At 32.5% G+C, this 15521-nt stretch overlaps 1 protein-coding gene across 1 annotated transcript; it reads left to right on the forward strand.

Annotated features, from left to right (window-relative positions):
• Positions 1 to 7115: 7115 nt before the first annotated feature.
• On the forward strand, positions 7116 to 9025 carry LOC25485741 (3-ketoacyl-CoA synthase 19). Its single transcript, XM_013615019.3, has one exon. The coding sequence runs from the start codon at positions 7259 to 7261 to the stop codon at positions 8711 to 8713; it is 1455 nt and encodes a 484-aa protein (XP_013470473.1). The 5' UTR covers positions 7116 to 7258; the 3' UTR covers positions 8714 to 9025.
• The last annotated feature ends 6496 nt before the right edge of the window (positions 9026 to 15521 follow it).

Below are 15521 nucleotides of genomic sequence, written 5' to 3' on the forward strand. Positions count from 1 at the left end.
TCGCTTCATTCCATTTATTCCATTTCAGCTCAGCTCCATACTCTTCCATCAATCCAAACACAAAAGTGATGCTTAAACATAGCCAATTGGTTCATGTTAAAGTGTATCCAAACCTAAAAACATATCATGATCGGCTGCAGTCAATAAGATGAAGCATTCACGCAATTATGCTTCAATGACCGTTCGATAAAAATTAGTCGGTTCTCATTAAAAGCTCAATATTTTAGGAATTACAAAATAATAACTACATATTTTTTTTTTTCTAGATCGTCCAATCTTGATAAGACGGTCACTAATGCCTTGACCACTTGAATGCAGTGAATCTGATTTCATCATCAAAACCTTATGTCTCAGCACAAGAGTGTTCAAAATGCGTCAAAAATTATTTGGCCTTCCTATAACAATCTACACCAGCTGGACAAAGAAGAAAAGTTGTTTGAAAATAATTAGAGAAAAAGAAAGAAGTCACAATTTAAGTCTTTCTCTAGTAAATGTCATAAAAACTTCGTCAGGTCTCTATGCTTGCAAATTATGACGTGATGATAATTACATGCATGCATAGTTTCACCCCAAACACATAACATTGCAAGTCCAATAACTATACGTCAGTATAGAATGAACTCCCACGATATAGTATATGTTGGAAGTCACCATATCACCTACCACCTTATAATCCATCCAGATTATTAGTTTCAACTTTCAACATTATTTTTTTTAGGGAAATAGTTTCAACAGTTTGTTAACAGTTTAAAGAAATAAAAACGAAATACCCACCACTACTGAAGTATCGTGTCAAACTTTGATTATATATACAATAGTTCAAAGAAAAAAAAATTATGCTTTCTCAAAAAAATAATATCATTTATGATTGATAAGATGGTAATATGCAGTATGCACACAAAATAAAAGTGATTAACCGTTTGTTATTAATTATATAAAAATATATTATGATATTCAATAACTTAGATTATTTACATGACACTTTTTAAGAAGAAAAACAAATTATTTTGTCTCTGTTTATAAATTATTTTTGGATTATTTGCTTAAAAAAATTTGTATTGAACGACATTTTTGGATTATTTGCTTAAAAATAAATCTGTATTGAATTGATGAAAATTTTAGGAAATTAATTGTTAAAAAAATTAAAAATAGCTGAACACGTCGATATTGATGAAGTTTGGTTGGATCCAATTATGAAATATTATGTCATATTTTTGTAAATAAATTTTGAAAGAATTAATTTTACTTAGAGGATTAGCAGTATTCATCAAAACTAAAATACATATCAAGAATTCTCCTATGTAACAAACGGATCCATACACAAAGAAGATACGTAGAAAATTAATCATGTAATTAAACCTAAATGGCAAATGAGTTTGATAAAACTTTACTTAAAAAATTGACTATATTTCTGTTAAAATCAATTAGAGAATAACGTGTAGAAGCAACAAACACACATGCACAAAACTAATGAAACGAATAGTCTTGCACCTACAGACACGGGGTTAAGTAAAAGCATTAATTTCTTAGATATATGATTGATGTTCGTATTTTAATTTTAAATCAAATTCAAGAACCGAAAATAACACTTCATCTAAATACAAGGGGTTGTGGATCCTCTGGAAAATTCATGGAGAAAAGACACCGACCATCTCCATCTAATCTAATTATGGATCCATCACAATTCATAAATTTAATACTCCAAGAGTAGGTGTAATAGTTTGAACGATGATGAAATTAAATCGAAATAGAAGAATATTCGTACTGTTCAAATTGGACCGAATATATTTTGCAAATTGCAAGTCTATTATTTGCAACTTGCATTGCACATGAACAATCACAAAAAGAATCATTCAAATGATACTTTAAATGCAAAGTATGTGTGTTCACATCTAAACTCTAAATTTCTTTACAAAATTAAAAATCACACAAAACTTTTTATAGGAAAAAGGTTTCTAAATGATTTTTTATAGGATTTTTCAATAAATTTATGTAAAATGTGTTCATATCAAATTTTGACACAGATGAGTTTGAAGTGCAAAACATCAAACCAAACTTGATTGAATAAGATTGAATTTTTTAAAGGAATAAAATATCAAAGTGAATGAAATTACATTTTCAGATGGCTTTACCGTTACCTTAAATGCAATATCTAACCAAAACACAATATCATGTAAAGATAGTACTAGAGAATAAAGGTGGGGAATGGGGGGTAGTGTTGTGGAAATATTTTATTTCTAATTAAAAAGATTGGGTTTAGGATATGACGCCCAAGATTAGGTTAAGTTTAATTGAGTTCAACTAAACTTGATTCACAATTAATGAAGAGTGAAGACGGATTGGGGAACAGGTGGGTCCATTTCAAAACCACCTGCGTGTCATATAAAAGAAACAAATATTATTTGTTCATTCCTTCAAAAACAAAAATACATAAGAAGGAAAAAAAATACACTCAGTTCAGCCCTTTATACTTTTCTTTGTCACCTGTTTGTTCAATAATGAACGACAAATTCTTAAATGCATATAAATCTATAACCAGGGTTGTTCCTGTAAAATAGAAGACTGGACTCTCCTTTTTAAAATAGGTCATAGTAAAATAAAATGTAACTTTTTTCTGTAGCTAAACTTCATTAAAAAAAATCAGAATCAGAAGAACTTCTAAATATGAAAGGAATTAAAAAAAATTAAGTGAAAGAGGTGAAATTTATCTAACAGTGTCGTTTGAATTTGTCGCTCCTCTGTTGTGGAAAAGGGCAAAATGAATGATTTATGCGAAGAAAAAAATGATTGTTGTGATTCTTTCAAGATATCAATTAGGTGTTTGGGTATCTATTAAACATATTTCATTTTCGTAATGCCGGCCCAACACATTTTGAGGCCTAAAGCGCAATATAATAAGAGGCTTTTTTAATTAGTAATTAATATAAATTCATAGGTTTTATAAATAAAATTACGATTAAAAAGAAAAATAAAGTATTGCATAATATAAATGGAAGTGCTAAACAATGTGCATTAATTGTAAAGCTGTATCAGGAAGTGTTGAACCCATGTTGTAAGCATCATAAAGTCTCGCGTCTACCATCTTTGCTTCATGATAAAGTTGCATAATTTATTTATTGTATGTCCTTTATTTATTTGTATGTATATACATATTTTTTGTCTATCGTGAAGCCTTTAATCTAAGTCCAAAATTCGGAGGCCTAAAGTGAGGGCTTGGTTTGGCTTACCCTTAGGCCACCCCTGCATTTTCGGTAAGCACTTCCCTCCACTTCTTTGAGATTTCGTCTGTTTTATGTTAAAATTAAGTGAAAGTCAACACCTATTTTTTTTTATAGACATGATTTTTGTATGTCAATTACTTCAGCAGTTTCTCAACTGTTTTGAGATTTTTTAACTGCATTCACTAATCTACTCAATAGACATTCAAACCCTATCAAATTCACCTATTAAAATATATGGGACCACTGACCAGTGCTAAAAGAGTCATTGATTAACATTTTCTTCATGTTGCCCATGCAGAATTAATTAGGTCATTGAAAAATATTTGGTGGCCAGTGATAAAAAAAAATTAGATTTCAAAGGGTTGCTAAATGTAGGTCTGGTTCACTAATAATTTAAGATGATGACAACAGAAAGTTTATATTTATAGGCCTCTACGTGTTTTTTAGGGCAAATGACAATTCTTATCGTAATTAAAAATGATGTGAATGAACATTATAACAAGCTTTTCCTTTTTGTGGTTACAGTTTCCAATGCATTACATCTTTAAAAAAAAAATATATTCCAATGCTGAATCTTAATTTGGTGCTAATTTTTGAATTTGTCTTCTGGTTAATGACCGGTTGATATGGACTCAGTTGAATTTTCTCAACAACGATAGAGACTAATCTCATTTCAAACATTAAACCTGTAGTATATGGAATGAAATATGGTTCGTCGGAAGAAGTTCTAGAAATTTATGAAATATTTGCCAACGCAAAAATTGATATGGAATGAAACTCTACTAGTACATTTTAGTGTGTTTATGAAAGGTGATTGTCGCTGCGGAAAATTGTAAAACTAACGGCGACACAAAATTTTGAAGAAAGATATGTTCCATCTTCCTTATAGCATAATTAAGGTTGGATCAGTTGAAAATGGTTGTTTAATCTGCAATGTCTTAGGGTTCGATTTTCACTATCTGCGTAAGACTCTTTTAAAGTATGCTTTTAACTCTGTTAAGTTATCGCAACTCAACTCATCTAATTTTTTCGGCACAAAAAAAATACTTGCTTATAGCCTATAGAACGTTAAGCATCACAAACATTACAATCCTGTCAAAGGTTGAATTTATGAAGTGTGAAAAGAAAGAAAAAAAACTACAAATTGTTTTAGAAGAAAAAAAAAATTACTAGAATAAACAGATACCGTACAGAAAAACGGATACCGTACAATTTATGTTTTTAAAAGGATAAAAAAGTATTAGAATAAAATAAAAACAATGCCTCTTCTCTAAGTATTAAGATTTCCTGGACCAAAATTATTTGGTTATTGATTATAAGAGCAGAACATTAACCGTGTAAACCGGTCCCAATTATTTCATGTCGTGTAACAATAACACCCTATTCATGGATTCAGATCGTACCCTTACAAATGCATTCAATCTTCTTTCTTCCCAGCCATCTCCTCCTATCCTGTGAGCTTAGCCGTACCATATTGTTATTTTTGGTAAGTGATTTAATTATTGTTTTAGATTTAGTGCTTAGCATTTATCTATATGAAATGATAGGATAAGTGTAATCTTAAAATAAAGGTCTATAAAATCGGTCAGGTGAAGTTTTGTAAATATAACTCAAATAATAAATGATTATAAAGATATTTGATATGTTGGAGTTCCAATTTAAAGTTGCAATTGTCCACTTACTCTTTTGGGATAAAACCCTTTGAAAAAAAATTGACATCTTAAGAGAATGATTTATATTAAAAGGTATTTTTTTTTTCATAAGACACAGAAATACTAAAAAGTTAGGATTTTGGGACCTGAACCCATGTACACAAGAGTATGACACCAAAGCCAAACTAAGGCAAAACAAACAGAAGCATATTAGAATTCTAGTCTATAACAGAAACTTTTATAAGTTTTGGATGTACTTCTACAAATATTTTGGATTGCTTTTGATCACACCCTTCTTGGAACGAGTTTGTATATATGTGCTCACTACTTGTACTTTGAACCATTGTATCATTTAGCCTATTGACATGTTTCTTCTTATTAGACTTCTGCCTTTTCGACATAAAAGGAGTAAATAAACTCCCATCCTCAATATCCCCTTCAATCTCAGGATATTCAAGGTATGTAGAACAAATGGTGGGAGGTTTGTGGTTTACATCCCTTGTAAAAAATAAATACCTCTGAAGAATTCGTCTGTTTGTTCAAGTGGATGTGGCTCACAAGAGGATCTTGATCATCTGTTTTTGACTTGCGACTTTTTTGGTCAAATTTGGTATGAAATTTACAATTGGCTTAGATTGGTTTCAGTAAAGCCAGTTCATGTCAAGAATAACATTCCTCAATTCTGATCACCGGGTGGCTTCTCAGAGAACATGCTTTTTATTTGATTTAGCTTTCTTGTGTTTGAACTATTTGGCGCGACATGAATGCTAGAGTTTTCCAACAAAAGGGGCTTTCTATTAATCAGCTTGTGGACAAAATTAAGCTCCAATCCTTCTGGTGGCTGAAGGCAAATCATCCTAATTTTACATTTAATTACCACACATGGTAACTTAATTCCCTTTTATGTCTGGGAGTTCATAATTAGTTTCACTCTCTTTTTTGTGTGTTTTAGCGTGCTCCTTTGTGGCTATAATGTTTAATTTCTTGTTGGTAAGCTGATGTAACATATACTTTTCTTAGCTCTTCTCTGACACCTCTTGTATTTGAGAGACTAAGTTTCGTTAATATATTTCATTTTAACTTCTTGAAAAAAATACCTCTGAAGAAATCCGAGTTCCTTCTTTGTTAGTATATGAAATTTGTTTTAATTTAATTTATTTTGTGTTTCTAGTTTTAGTTTTTGCAGTAGTGGTATATATTGGGGAATCCGTACATGAGCTAGCTAGCTATAGTTTCAAATGACCATAGAGAGTCATTAAAGTTGCTCAGTCCAATAGAGACGTTGGTTGAATTATGAATCAAAAAGTAAATGACTAAAAGATGAAAATTGAGTGTATTGTTTCTCTGCTTGTGGTTGGTCCACCAAGAATTAATAACTATGACCTACTCCAACGATAATCCTGTTCATACAGCATAAATCATAACTGAACAAAAATATGTCTCATTTTCGCAAAGACGTTCGATAATGAAAATGTTTATTAGACACCTGAATATAGGAATAGAGTAAATTTGATAAATGTTTTAGGTTGAAAATGTGATAGGAAGAAAGATAGAGATAAAATAATGTTTTGAATGAGTGTAGAAAATATTAAGGTGTTTAAATATGTTTAACCTATATGAATGAATAAATAGGAAATAAACATATGATCTGTTTTCACACTGTACTCATTGTTTTCGGTAAAGTTTTCACATTGTATTCATATGATCAAATTTTATACTCTTATATTTGCACGTAAAATTTTATCTGGTAAAAACTACTACTAAAAGAAATTTTTGGAAAAGTTTCCACATTGTATTTATAAAATCAAATTTTATACTTTTATATTTGCACGTAAAATTTTATCTGATAAAAATTTCTACTAAAAGAAAATTAAGATTAGATACAAGATGTACAAAGATTAAGTACTAGGAACAAATTTCTCAAGAGTCATATACCACCTAAAAATATACTACCGTCTCAAAAAATGTATTCTATAAATGTTTTTATACATTGGTTTGATATCGAAAACTTTCTCTTTGTGTGAGAAACATTGACAATAACTCTACATAAGTTTTATCCATAAACATACTGATAAAAGTAAGGAACATTTTGTGTTTTTATTTTATATTATATCATAATTGTATTTTAGAATGATAGAGTAATTATGAGAAGTCAATATAGTAGTATGGTATGGTGTAGTGGTTCGGGTTGTCTGTAGGGAATACCTTGCAACTTGTAAAACCTATCCATTTGCAACTTGGACACACAAAAGATATGAGTGTGTGTGTGTGTGTGTGTGACCATGCATATATATAAAGAGACATTTGCACTTGAAAGTTGAAACAAATCACAACAAATATTCTGATCCCCTCCTAAATAATAATATTTCCTTAATATTCCAAGTCATGGAATATTTCTTAAAGATCTTCTGTCTCTTTTCTTTATTCTATTCCATTTTAAAACTTTTCAACTTGATTCTTAAACGTAGAAGCCAATCATGTTACATGTTAGCCTATGAGTGTTTCAGACCAAAAGAAGACACAAAACTCAACACAGATTCAGCTGCTAAAATAGTCATGAGAAACAAAAACCTAGGTCTAGAGGAATTTAGATTCCTCCTTAAAACCATGGTTAGTTCAGGAATCGGTGAGAACACATACTGTCCAAGAAACGTTCTTGAAGGAAGAGAAACATGTCCAACTCTCAAAGACACATATGAAGAGATAGATGAAATCATGTTTGATACACTTGACAACCTCTTCAAAAAAACATGTTTCTCTCCTTCAGAAATAGACATTCTTGTTGTCAATGTTTCTTTGTTCTCACCAGCACCTTCACTCACAGCAAGAATAATAAACAGATACAAAATGAGAGAAGATGTAAAAGTCTTCAATCTTGCAGGAATGGGGTGTAGTGCAAGTGTTGTTGCTATTGATCTTGTTCAACAGCTTTTCAAAACATATGAAAATTCCCTTGGAATTGTTGTGAGCACAGAAGATCTTGGTTCTCATTGGTACTGTGGAAAAGACAAAAAAATGATGCTTTCTAACTGTCTTTTTCGAGCAGGTGGTTGTTCCATGCTTTTCACAAACAAAACAGAACTGAAAGATAGAGCCATCTTGAAACTGAAACACATGGAAAGAACACAGTATGGTTCTGATGATGAAGCTTACAATTGTTGCATACAAATGGAAGATGAAGAAGGGTTTGCAGGTTTTAGACTAACAAAAAGTCTTGTTAAATCTGCTGCAAAAGCTTTGACAGTAAATTTACAGTCTATGGTCCCAAAGATTCTACCACTTTGGGAACTGGTCAGGTTTTTCATAATTTCACTACGCAATAGTATGAAAAAAGTTGAATTTGGAAATATTTTTATTTTGTTTTTTAACCTTGGTAAAATGGTTATAAAACCGAAATTTAATATGTTGGGAGGGGGTTTGAATTTGAAAAGTGGAATTGAACATTTTTGTGTTCATCCTGGTGGTAGGGCAGTTATTGATGGGGTTGGTAAGGGTTTAAAATTGAATGAATATGATCTTGAGCCAGCTAGGATGGCACTTCATCGTTGGGGTAATACTTCTGCTGGTGGATTATGGTATGTTTTAGGTTATATGGAAGCAAAAAAGAGGCTTAAGAAAGGTGATAGAATTTTGATGATTAGTCTTGGAGCAGGGTTTAAGTGTAATAATTGTGTTTGGGAGGTTATGAAGGATTTGTCTGATACTAATGTTTGGAAAGATTGTATTCAGAGTTATCCTCCAGATACACTCAATAATCCTTTTAAGGAAAAGTATAATTGGATTAATGATGAATATCTTAGCTTTGTGAGGTTGGATTTTAGTACTATGGTGTTTAACTAATTAGGAGAGATGCATGGGATTCATTATCATCATACACACAGATATAGCTAGCTAGCTTGGTTAATTTATTAATTACAAATTGTGTAGGGGGAAAAAAGAATTGATTGATAAACTCAAACTACATATACAATTAGTTTTACGAAGTTGAGTTATGTTTACAACTTTTCAGAATATTTGTTCTTGTCCATGTTTAAACATATAGTCTTGTATTATTATTTTGATTAGAGGAGGAGAAAAGCAAGTGTAACTTCAAAACCCTATGTATTGTGCTATTATTTGATGAAATAAATTAGTTCATGTCATTAATATGTACATATACCATTTAGGTGTATATATTGGTTAAATATAATTTTTTGTATAGCTGTCTTACTGTCACATGTTGTTTTACTTAGCTGGTGTTTTTTTCTTTAATTTCCTGTGTTAAAAATACTATTGCCATGTAAATGGTTTCCCTTTTGCTTTTTTGATATATAGAAAACAAATTCGATACTTTGAGATTTACAACACTCACAAACACACTAATGGTAACAAAAAAAACATGCAAATGGTTTTTATTTGAAATTTTAGAATGAGAACTAATAATATAATTTAGATGCAATATATGTTTGAGAAAGTAGAAAGGAGAAAGAAATTACCAAACACATGCTTTAATTCGCACAAAATCCCTCTTAATAGAGGAAAAAGAGGAAAAAAAAACTTCCAATAATAGAAAAAAGAGGAGAAACTATGTATTTGTATCACTACTAGGAGTGGGCAAAAAAACCAAAAAATCGAACTGAACGGCTGAACAGAACCAAACCAAACAAAAAAAAACTGAACTATTATTAACAATTTTGAAACTCAGTTAAAAACCGTTCATATCGATTCAAAACAGTTGGCAACTAAAATTTGATTTCGTTTGTTTTTTTTTTTTTTTCAATGGGACCAATAATAACAGTTTGGTTCAGTTCGAAACAATTCAATTCGGTTTGAAACAGTTTGGTTCAGATCAAAATGCAAACAATTCAATTATTTTAAATTTAACAAACAGTTCAGTTCGGTTCACTTTTCATCATGAACCGAACCATGCCCATTCCTAATCACTACATATCTACATCGAAAAACCATTCCTATGAGTGTATTTTTTTTTATTTTTACAATCCCATATATTTTTTAACTCAGATAATTATAGAAATATCTTAAAAATGTGACGTACGATCATTATATGACTACATGTTCTAATTATAGAAATTATTAACCAATTTTTTCTACTTGTTCCTGAAGTAAAAAGAGTTAAGTTCTTGACTCTACTATCTGAGTTATGTTCACATGAACTATGATTTTTCATTTCTATCTATCCTAATTAAATTATTTATCATCAATTATATATTTTTTCAAATAAAAAATAATTCTATTTAGATATTTTTAAATGATCATATGCATTTGGCTTCAACGGTCATGAAATTTAACTAGAATATTTTTGTATGACCTTAAAATTAGTTTATGAACTGTTTGAAACATGAAAAACACCAAGATGAGTTTCATGCAGAATGGCTTTCATTGATGGTACATGAGGAGTGAGGTGGTGTGTGCACTAAAATAACGTCATTACTGGCTTGACGAAAAGAGGGTAGAAGCATTCAATGATTCCATTGTCTTTAGTAATAATGACCATAGAGAAAAATAATAGAAATTGTTATTTGTATGAATGGCCCCATAAATAAGGTTGTCTGGCCCTCTCTGGCATATTTACTGCATTGGCCGGATCTTTTATTTTTCCTATTGAATTTTGTATACCATCATTAATGATAAAATGGCTAGCTTTTCTCTCTAGGTCAATATATATTGTGACATGTATTCTCAGGACGTGACCATTTAAGCATACTAATATATATGGAGTAGTATGTGTTACGAACTTCACATGTCATGACTTATTATAACGGGACACTTTGTGTACTACACTACTTTGCCCAGTGAAATCAAAATTGCCGTATACTTATGTACTTTTGTTCACAAGGGTAAAAGAGGGGTGTGTTGAAATTTTGACTCAATTTGATACTGATGCTGCATCAAAAATCTTGTTGCGGTTGGGATCATGGAATTATATGAGAGAACTTTTAGGGAGGAAGAGTTGAAGATATTTGGGTAAGGGATTTTTGAGTTGGAAACAATTGGGTGAGTATTGAGTTTCTTGTTGATGGAAAGAGATTTGGAAATTAGTATAAATTATGTTTCTTCAAAGTTATTGAATCTAATTTTTTATAATCATTTTTGTATCTCTTGTAATTAATACATTGATAGTGAAGTGGAGAGTTTTCTCTTCTCCATACGTAGGTCTCTTTAGGGTTGAACTGCATGAACAAATTTAGTATGTTTTTTTTTGTTACTCTTATTATTTTTTGTTCTTGTTTAACTTGTGGTTTTGTTTTACACTTGGATCAATATATGTTGTTGTTGTTGTTTGAGAGTTGAGACTACTTTGAATTTAATTGCTACTTAATTTTATGTACCTTGGGTTGCCTATTAGTGGTCATGCGCGCAGATGGAATTTTTGGGAACCTCTTATTAAGTGCATTAATTCTAGACTGTCAGGGTGGAGTTCGAGATATTTGTCGTTGGGTGGGCGGCTGGTTCTGTTGAAGTCTGTCCTGTCATCGTTGCCTGTTTATGCTCTTTTTTTTTCAAAGCTCCGTCAAGTATCGTTTCCTCTATTGAATCTATTTTTAATAAAAAATAAAAAAAATAAAAAAATAAACTGGGAGGGGGGGAGTGTAGACCACAGGACAATTTCTTGGATTGATTGACAAACTATTTGCCGGAGTCAGGAGGTTGGAGGATTGGGGGTAAGGAGAATTAGAGATTTTAATTTAGCACTTAGTAAGTGGTGTTGGAGATTGTTGTTGGATAAAGATTGTTTGTGGTTTAGGGTGTTGTCTGCTAGATACGGAGTGGAGAAGGGTCGAGTGAAGGAGGGTGGCCGTGAGGCATCTGTTTGGTGGAGGGACATTTCGGCCTTGCGTTTCGAGGAGTGGTTTCATGGTAACGTTAGTCAGTTTATAGGAGATGGTAATAATACTCTCTTTTGGACGGATGTTCGGGTGGGAGGAATGTCTCTTAGAGATCGCTTTACTAGATTATGAGTTGTCAGTGCTGAAGAGCGAATCTGTTTTTAGTATGAACTTGTTAGGGTGGGGGACTGGTGGGGGCTTGGAGTTGGAGGCGTAGATTGTTCGCGTTGGAAGAGGAAATGCTAGGGGAACTAAGGATTTTACTTCTTACGGTTGTTTTGCAGAATGACAGGGTTGACAGGAGGGTGTGGTGGTTGGATTCTTCCCCTGCGTACACTGTTCGAAGTGCTTACAATTATTTCAATGCTAATGTTCATGTTGATCATGTGGTGCCTGTCTCTTCTCTGTGGCATAGAGATGTTCCATTGAAGGTGATTTTATTTAATTGGCGCTTGTTTCGTGACAGGCTCCCTACAAAAGACAACCTCTACCGTCGTCATGTAATTGACGTTGATGCTCAGTTGTGTGTTGGAGGATGTGGGAAGGTGGAAACATCTTCACACTTATTATTTCATTGTACTATTTTTGGCTCTGTTTGGTATAATATCCTTAGGTGGCTTGGTTTGGTTGCAGTTTTGTGTAATACCCAAGGCTGACGAGGGCGGGGAGCGGTCGCCGGTGCACAAGGCACGACAATGAGCGGCTCCCGACAGCTTCTAGAGGAACCGAATCACACCGGAATGAGAGGGATCATGAGGCCTTGTAGGTATGGGACAACATGGTTGAAGGAAGGCTTATAAGAATTGTTGCGTACTACCTATATCAACAAGATGCATCTTCTTTTCGGTAGCTCATTCCATAAGAACTCCACAGTTAAGCGTGCTTCACTTGGAGCAATTTTGGGATGGGTGACCTACCGGGAAGTTTCCCGGTAAGTGTGCGAGTGAGGGCAAAACACGCTAAAAAGACTCGTGTTGGTTTGTGGGGTCAGTCGACAATGCTGAAAGCAGTCTGGGATGTTACAAATGGTATCAGAGCAGACCTCTCACAGTACGGTGTGGTTCAGGGACGAACCAAGCGGAAGCTGGTGGGCATGTAACACCTAAGGCTGACGAGGGCGGGGAACGGTCGCCGGTGCACAAGGCACGACAATGAGCGGCTCCCGACAGCTTCTAGAGGAACCGAATCACACCGGAAAGAGAGGGATCATGAGGCCTTGTAGGTATGGGACTACATGGTCGAAGGAAGGCTTATAAGAATTGTTGGGTACTACCTATATCAACAAGATGCATCTTCTTTTCGGTAGCTCATTCCATAAGAACTCCACAGTTAAGCGTGCTTGACTTGAAGCAATTTTGGAATGGGTGACCTACCGGGAAGTTTCCCGGTAAGTGTGCGAGTGAGGACAAAACACGCTGAAAAGACTCGTGTTGGTTTGTGGGGTCAGTCGACAATGCTGAAAGCAGTCTGGGATGTTACATTTTGCCTGGTGATGCTACTAGTCACTTTTATCAGTTTGGTTTTATGGGTGGTGTGGCCAAGATAAGGCGGTCTATGTTACAGGTTATTTGGTTTGCAATAGTCTGGAAAATTTGAAAAGAAAGAAACAATAGGATCTTCAAGATGCATCTTCTTTTCGGTAGCTCATTCCATAAGAACTCCACAGTTAAGCGTGCTTGACTTGAAGCAATTTTGGGATGGGTGACCTACCGGGAAGTTTCCCGGTAAGTGTGCGAGTGAAGACAAAACACGCTGAAAAGACTCGTGTTGGTTTGTGGGGTCAGTCGACAATGCTGAAAGCAGTCTGGGATGTTACATTTTGCCTGGTGATGCTACTAGTCACTTTTATCAGTTTGGTTTTATGGGTGGTGTGGCCAAGATAAGGCGGTCTATGTTACAGGTTATTTGGTTTGCAACAGTCTGGAAAATTTGAAAAGAAAGAAACAATAGGATCTTCAACGGCAAAAATTGTTCTATTGCGCAGGTGGTGGACAAAATCAAGTCACTGACTTTTACATGGTTGAAGGGGAAACATGACAGTCTTCCCCTCAACTATCATGGTTGGTGGCTTAGTCCGTTCTCTATTCTAGGCATTGGTTAATTATTTTTTCCTTTTCTGTTGGTATTTGGTGGTTTGGCAGTAACCGTGTAAATATTATTTAGACTCTTGTTTGTACTCAGGTGTTTCTTCCTTAGCACTCCTTGTGCTAGGAAGGCCGTTTTGTTGTGGGAATATATTTCATTTTAGCCTCTTCAAAAAATTAAAAATTGCTACTTACTTTTGCTCTCCATACATCTAAGTTTATTGGTTTGATTTTAGATATGAAATTAACAACAACATGAAATTTCATCATCTTTTAAACGAAATTGTATTTATTTACATCAAATTTTTATGTCAATTTTTCGTGTCGTTTTTTTTTATCGTCCAATATAAAATTTCATCTATTAGATATTTATTTATAAATTTTCTAAGCACGACTAAGTTGGTACTGCAAGGACAATATTAAAACATTTAAAATGAACTTCTTTTTAATTGCTTTTAACTTTTTTAAATTTTTAACAAAGTCTTTGAAATACTTGATAGTATAAGCGATTTTAATTTACCTAGTGTGTCCAATCAATCATGTTCATCATTGTTCACAAGAAATTAGATAAAACGGTTTTATTATGTTTTCCATAACATCGTTTATCTTTTCTAGGTCAAATACAATTGTAAATAAAATATTATATTTTTATAAAGAAATATCAAAAGTGAATCTTATAATAATGGTGCCGGTAGTAGTTTTTTTATTTTTTTTTATTTTTTATAATAATGGTGCATGTAGTAGTTTTTTTAGTCAATTAGTAACAAATTCTCGTAAATTTAGCTCAATTAATATAAATAATATATAATATATGTGAAGTTTGAGATTCAAACTCCAGCCACCATAAAAAAAAATTCAATTGATAATAAAAGATGCAAATCAGCTATTCAAACTTGAGTGTCTTTAAATATACACAATTTGGTAGGTGACATTTTTTCTGAAGGTTAATTTTTTACTGTTTATGGGTAGGTGACATTATTCTTCAATAAAATGCCAGTTTTGGCAAATACTAATAATTTATTTTATTGAACATACACGTAAATGAATATCAATGGATATAGACAATTTGATCTTTATGAAATTTCTATTCTATTTATATCCGTGCATATCTATTTAGCGGATAATCTATGGATTTTTTAAGTATTTACTGGTTTATACATATATCAATGGATAATATTTTAAAAAAAATTGTTAACTTTTTTTAGCTAAAATTTAAAAACAAAATTTCATCATATGCCATTTTTTTTAGCAAAAATAACATTCTACGTTACAATAACAACAAAGATCTTTGACTCAATAAAAACATAAATAAAGTTCGTCGCATCTAATTTAATAAAAATAAAGTTCGTGTAATTACTAATAACACTCATAGTATCAAGGTTTTTGGCTTAGGAAGTTAAAAAGTATGACGGTTGTTTTTGTAATTTACTCAGTTTAATAACAGATGTGAATACCATGATATCTGCATTCGTATTTATTAATTAGCATATAGTTGAAATATCTATTTATTTTATCTATGAATATTTATTAAGGTATCCGTTCTGTGTCCGTGACAGATTTTATCCATGGATATCCACGGGTGCAGATTTTTGTCATCCCTACATACACATATTGGAGGCTCTTTCGTTGCACTTTTGTTCTGTCTTTATTTTCTCCTTTTAGTTTCAAAAGAAACATACACACTAAGTGATATTTCTTTTGAAGGAAACATAAGGGTGTTTTTGTTTAAAGGTGTGA

This window comes from Medicago truncatula, chromosome 1 (assembly GCF_003473485.1).
Source record: "Medicago truncatula cultivar Jemalong A17 chromosome 1, MtrunA17r5.0-ANR, whole genome shotgun sequence".
In the NCBI taxonomy this organism is placed as follows: domain Eukaryota; kingdom Viridiplantae; phylum Streptophyta; class Magnoliopsida; order Fabales; family Fabaceae; genus Medicago; species Medicago truncatula.

Bases quoted from the DNA above. Each gene is read 5' to 3' on its own strand.
- LOC25485741 (XM_013615019.3), top strand. From the start codon at position 7,259: ATGGAATATTTCTTAAAGATCTTCTGTCTCTTTTCTTTATTCTATTCC.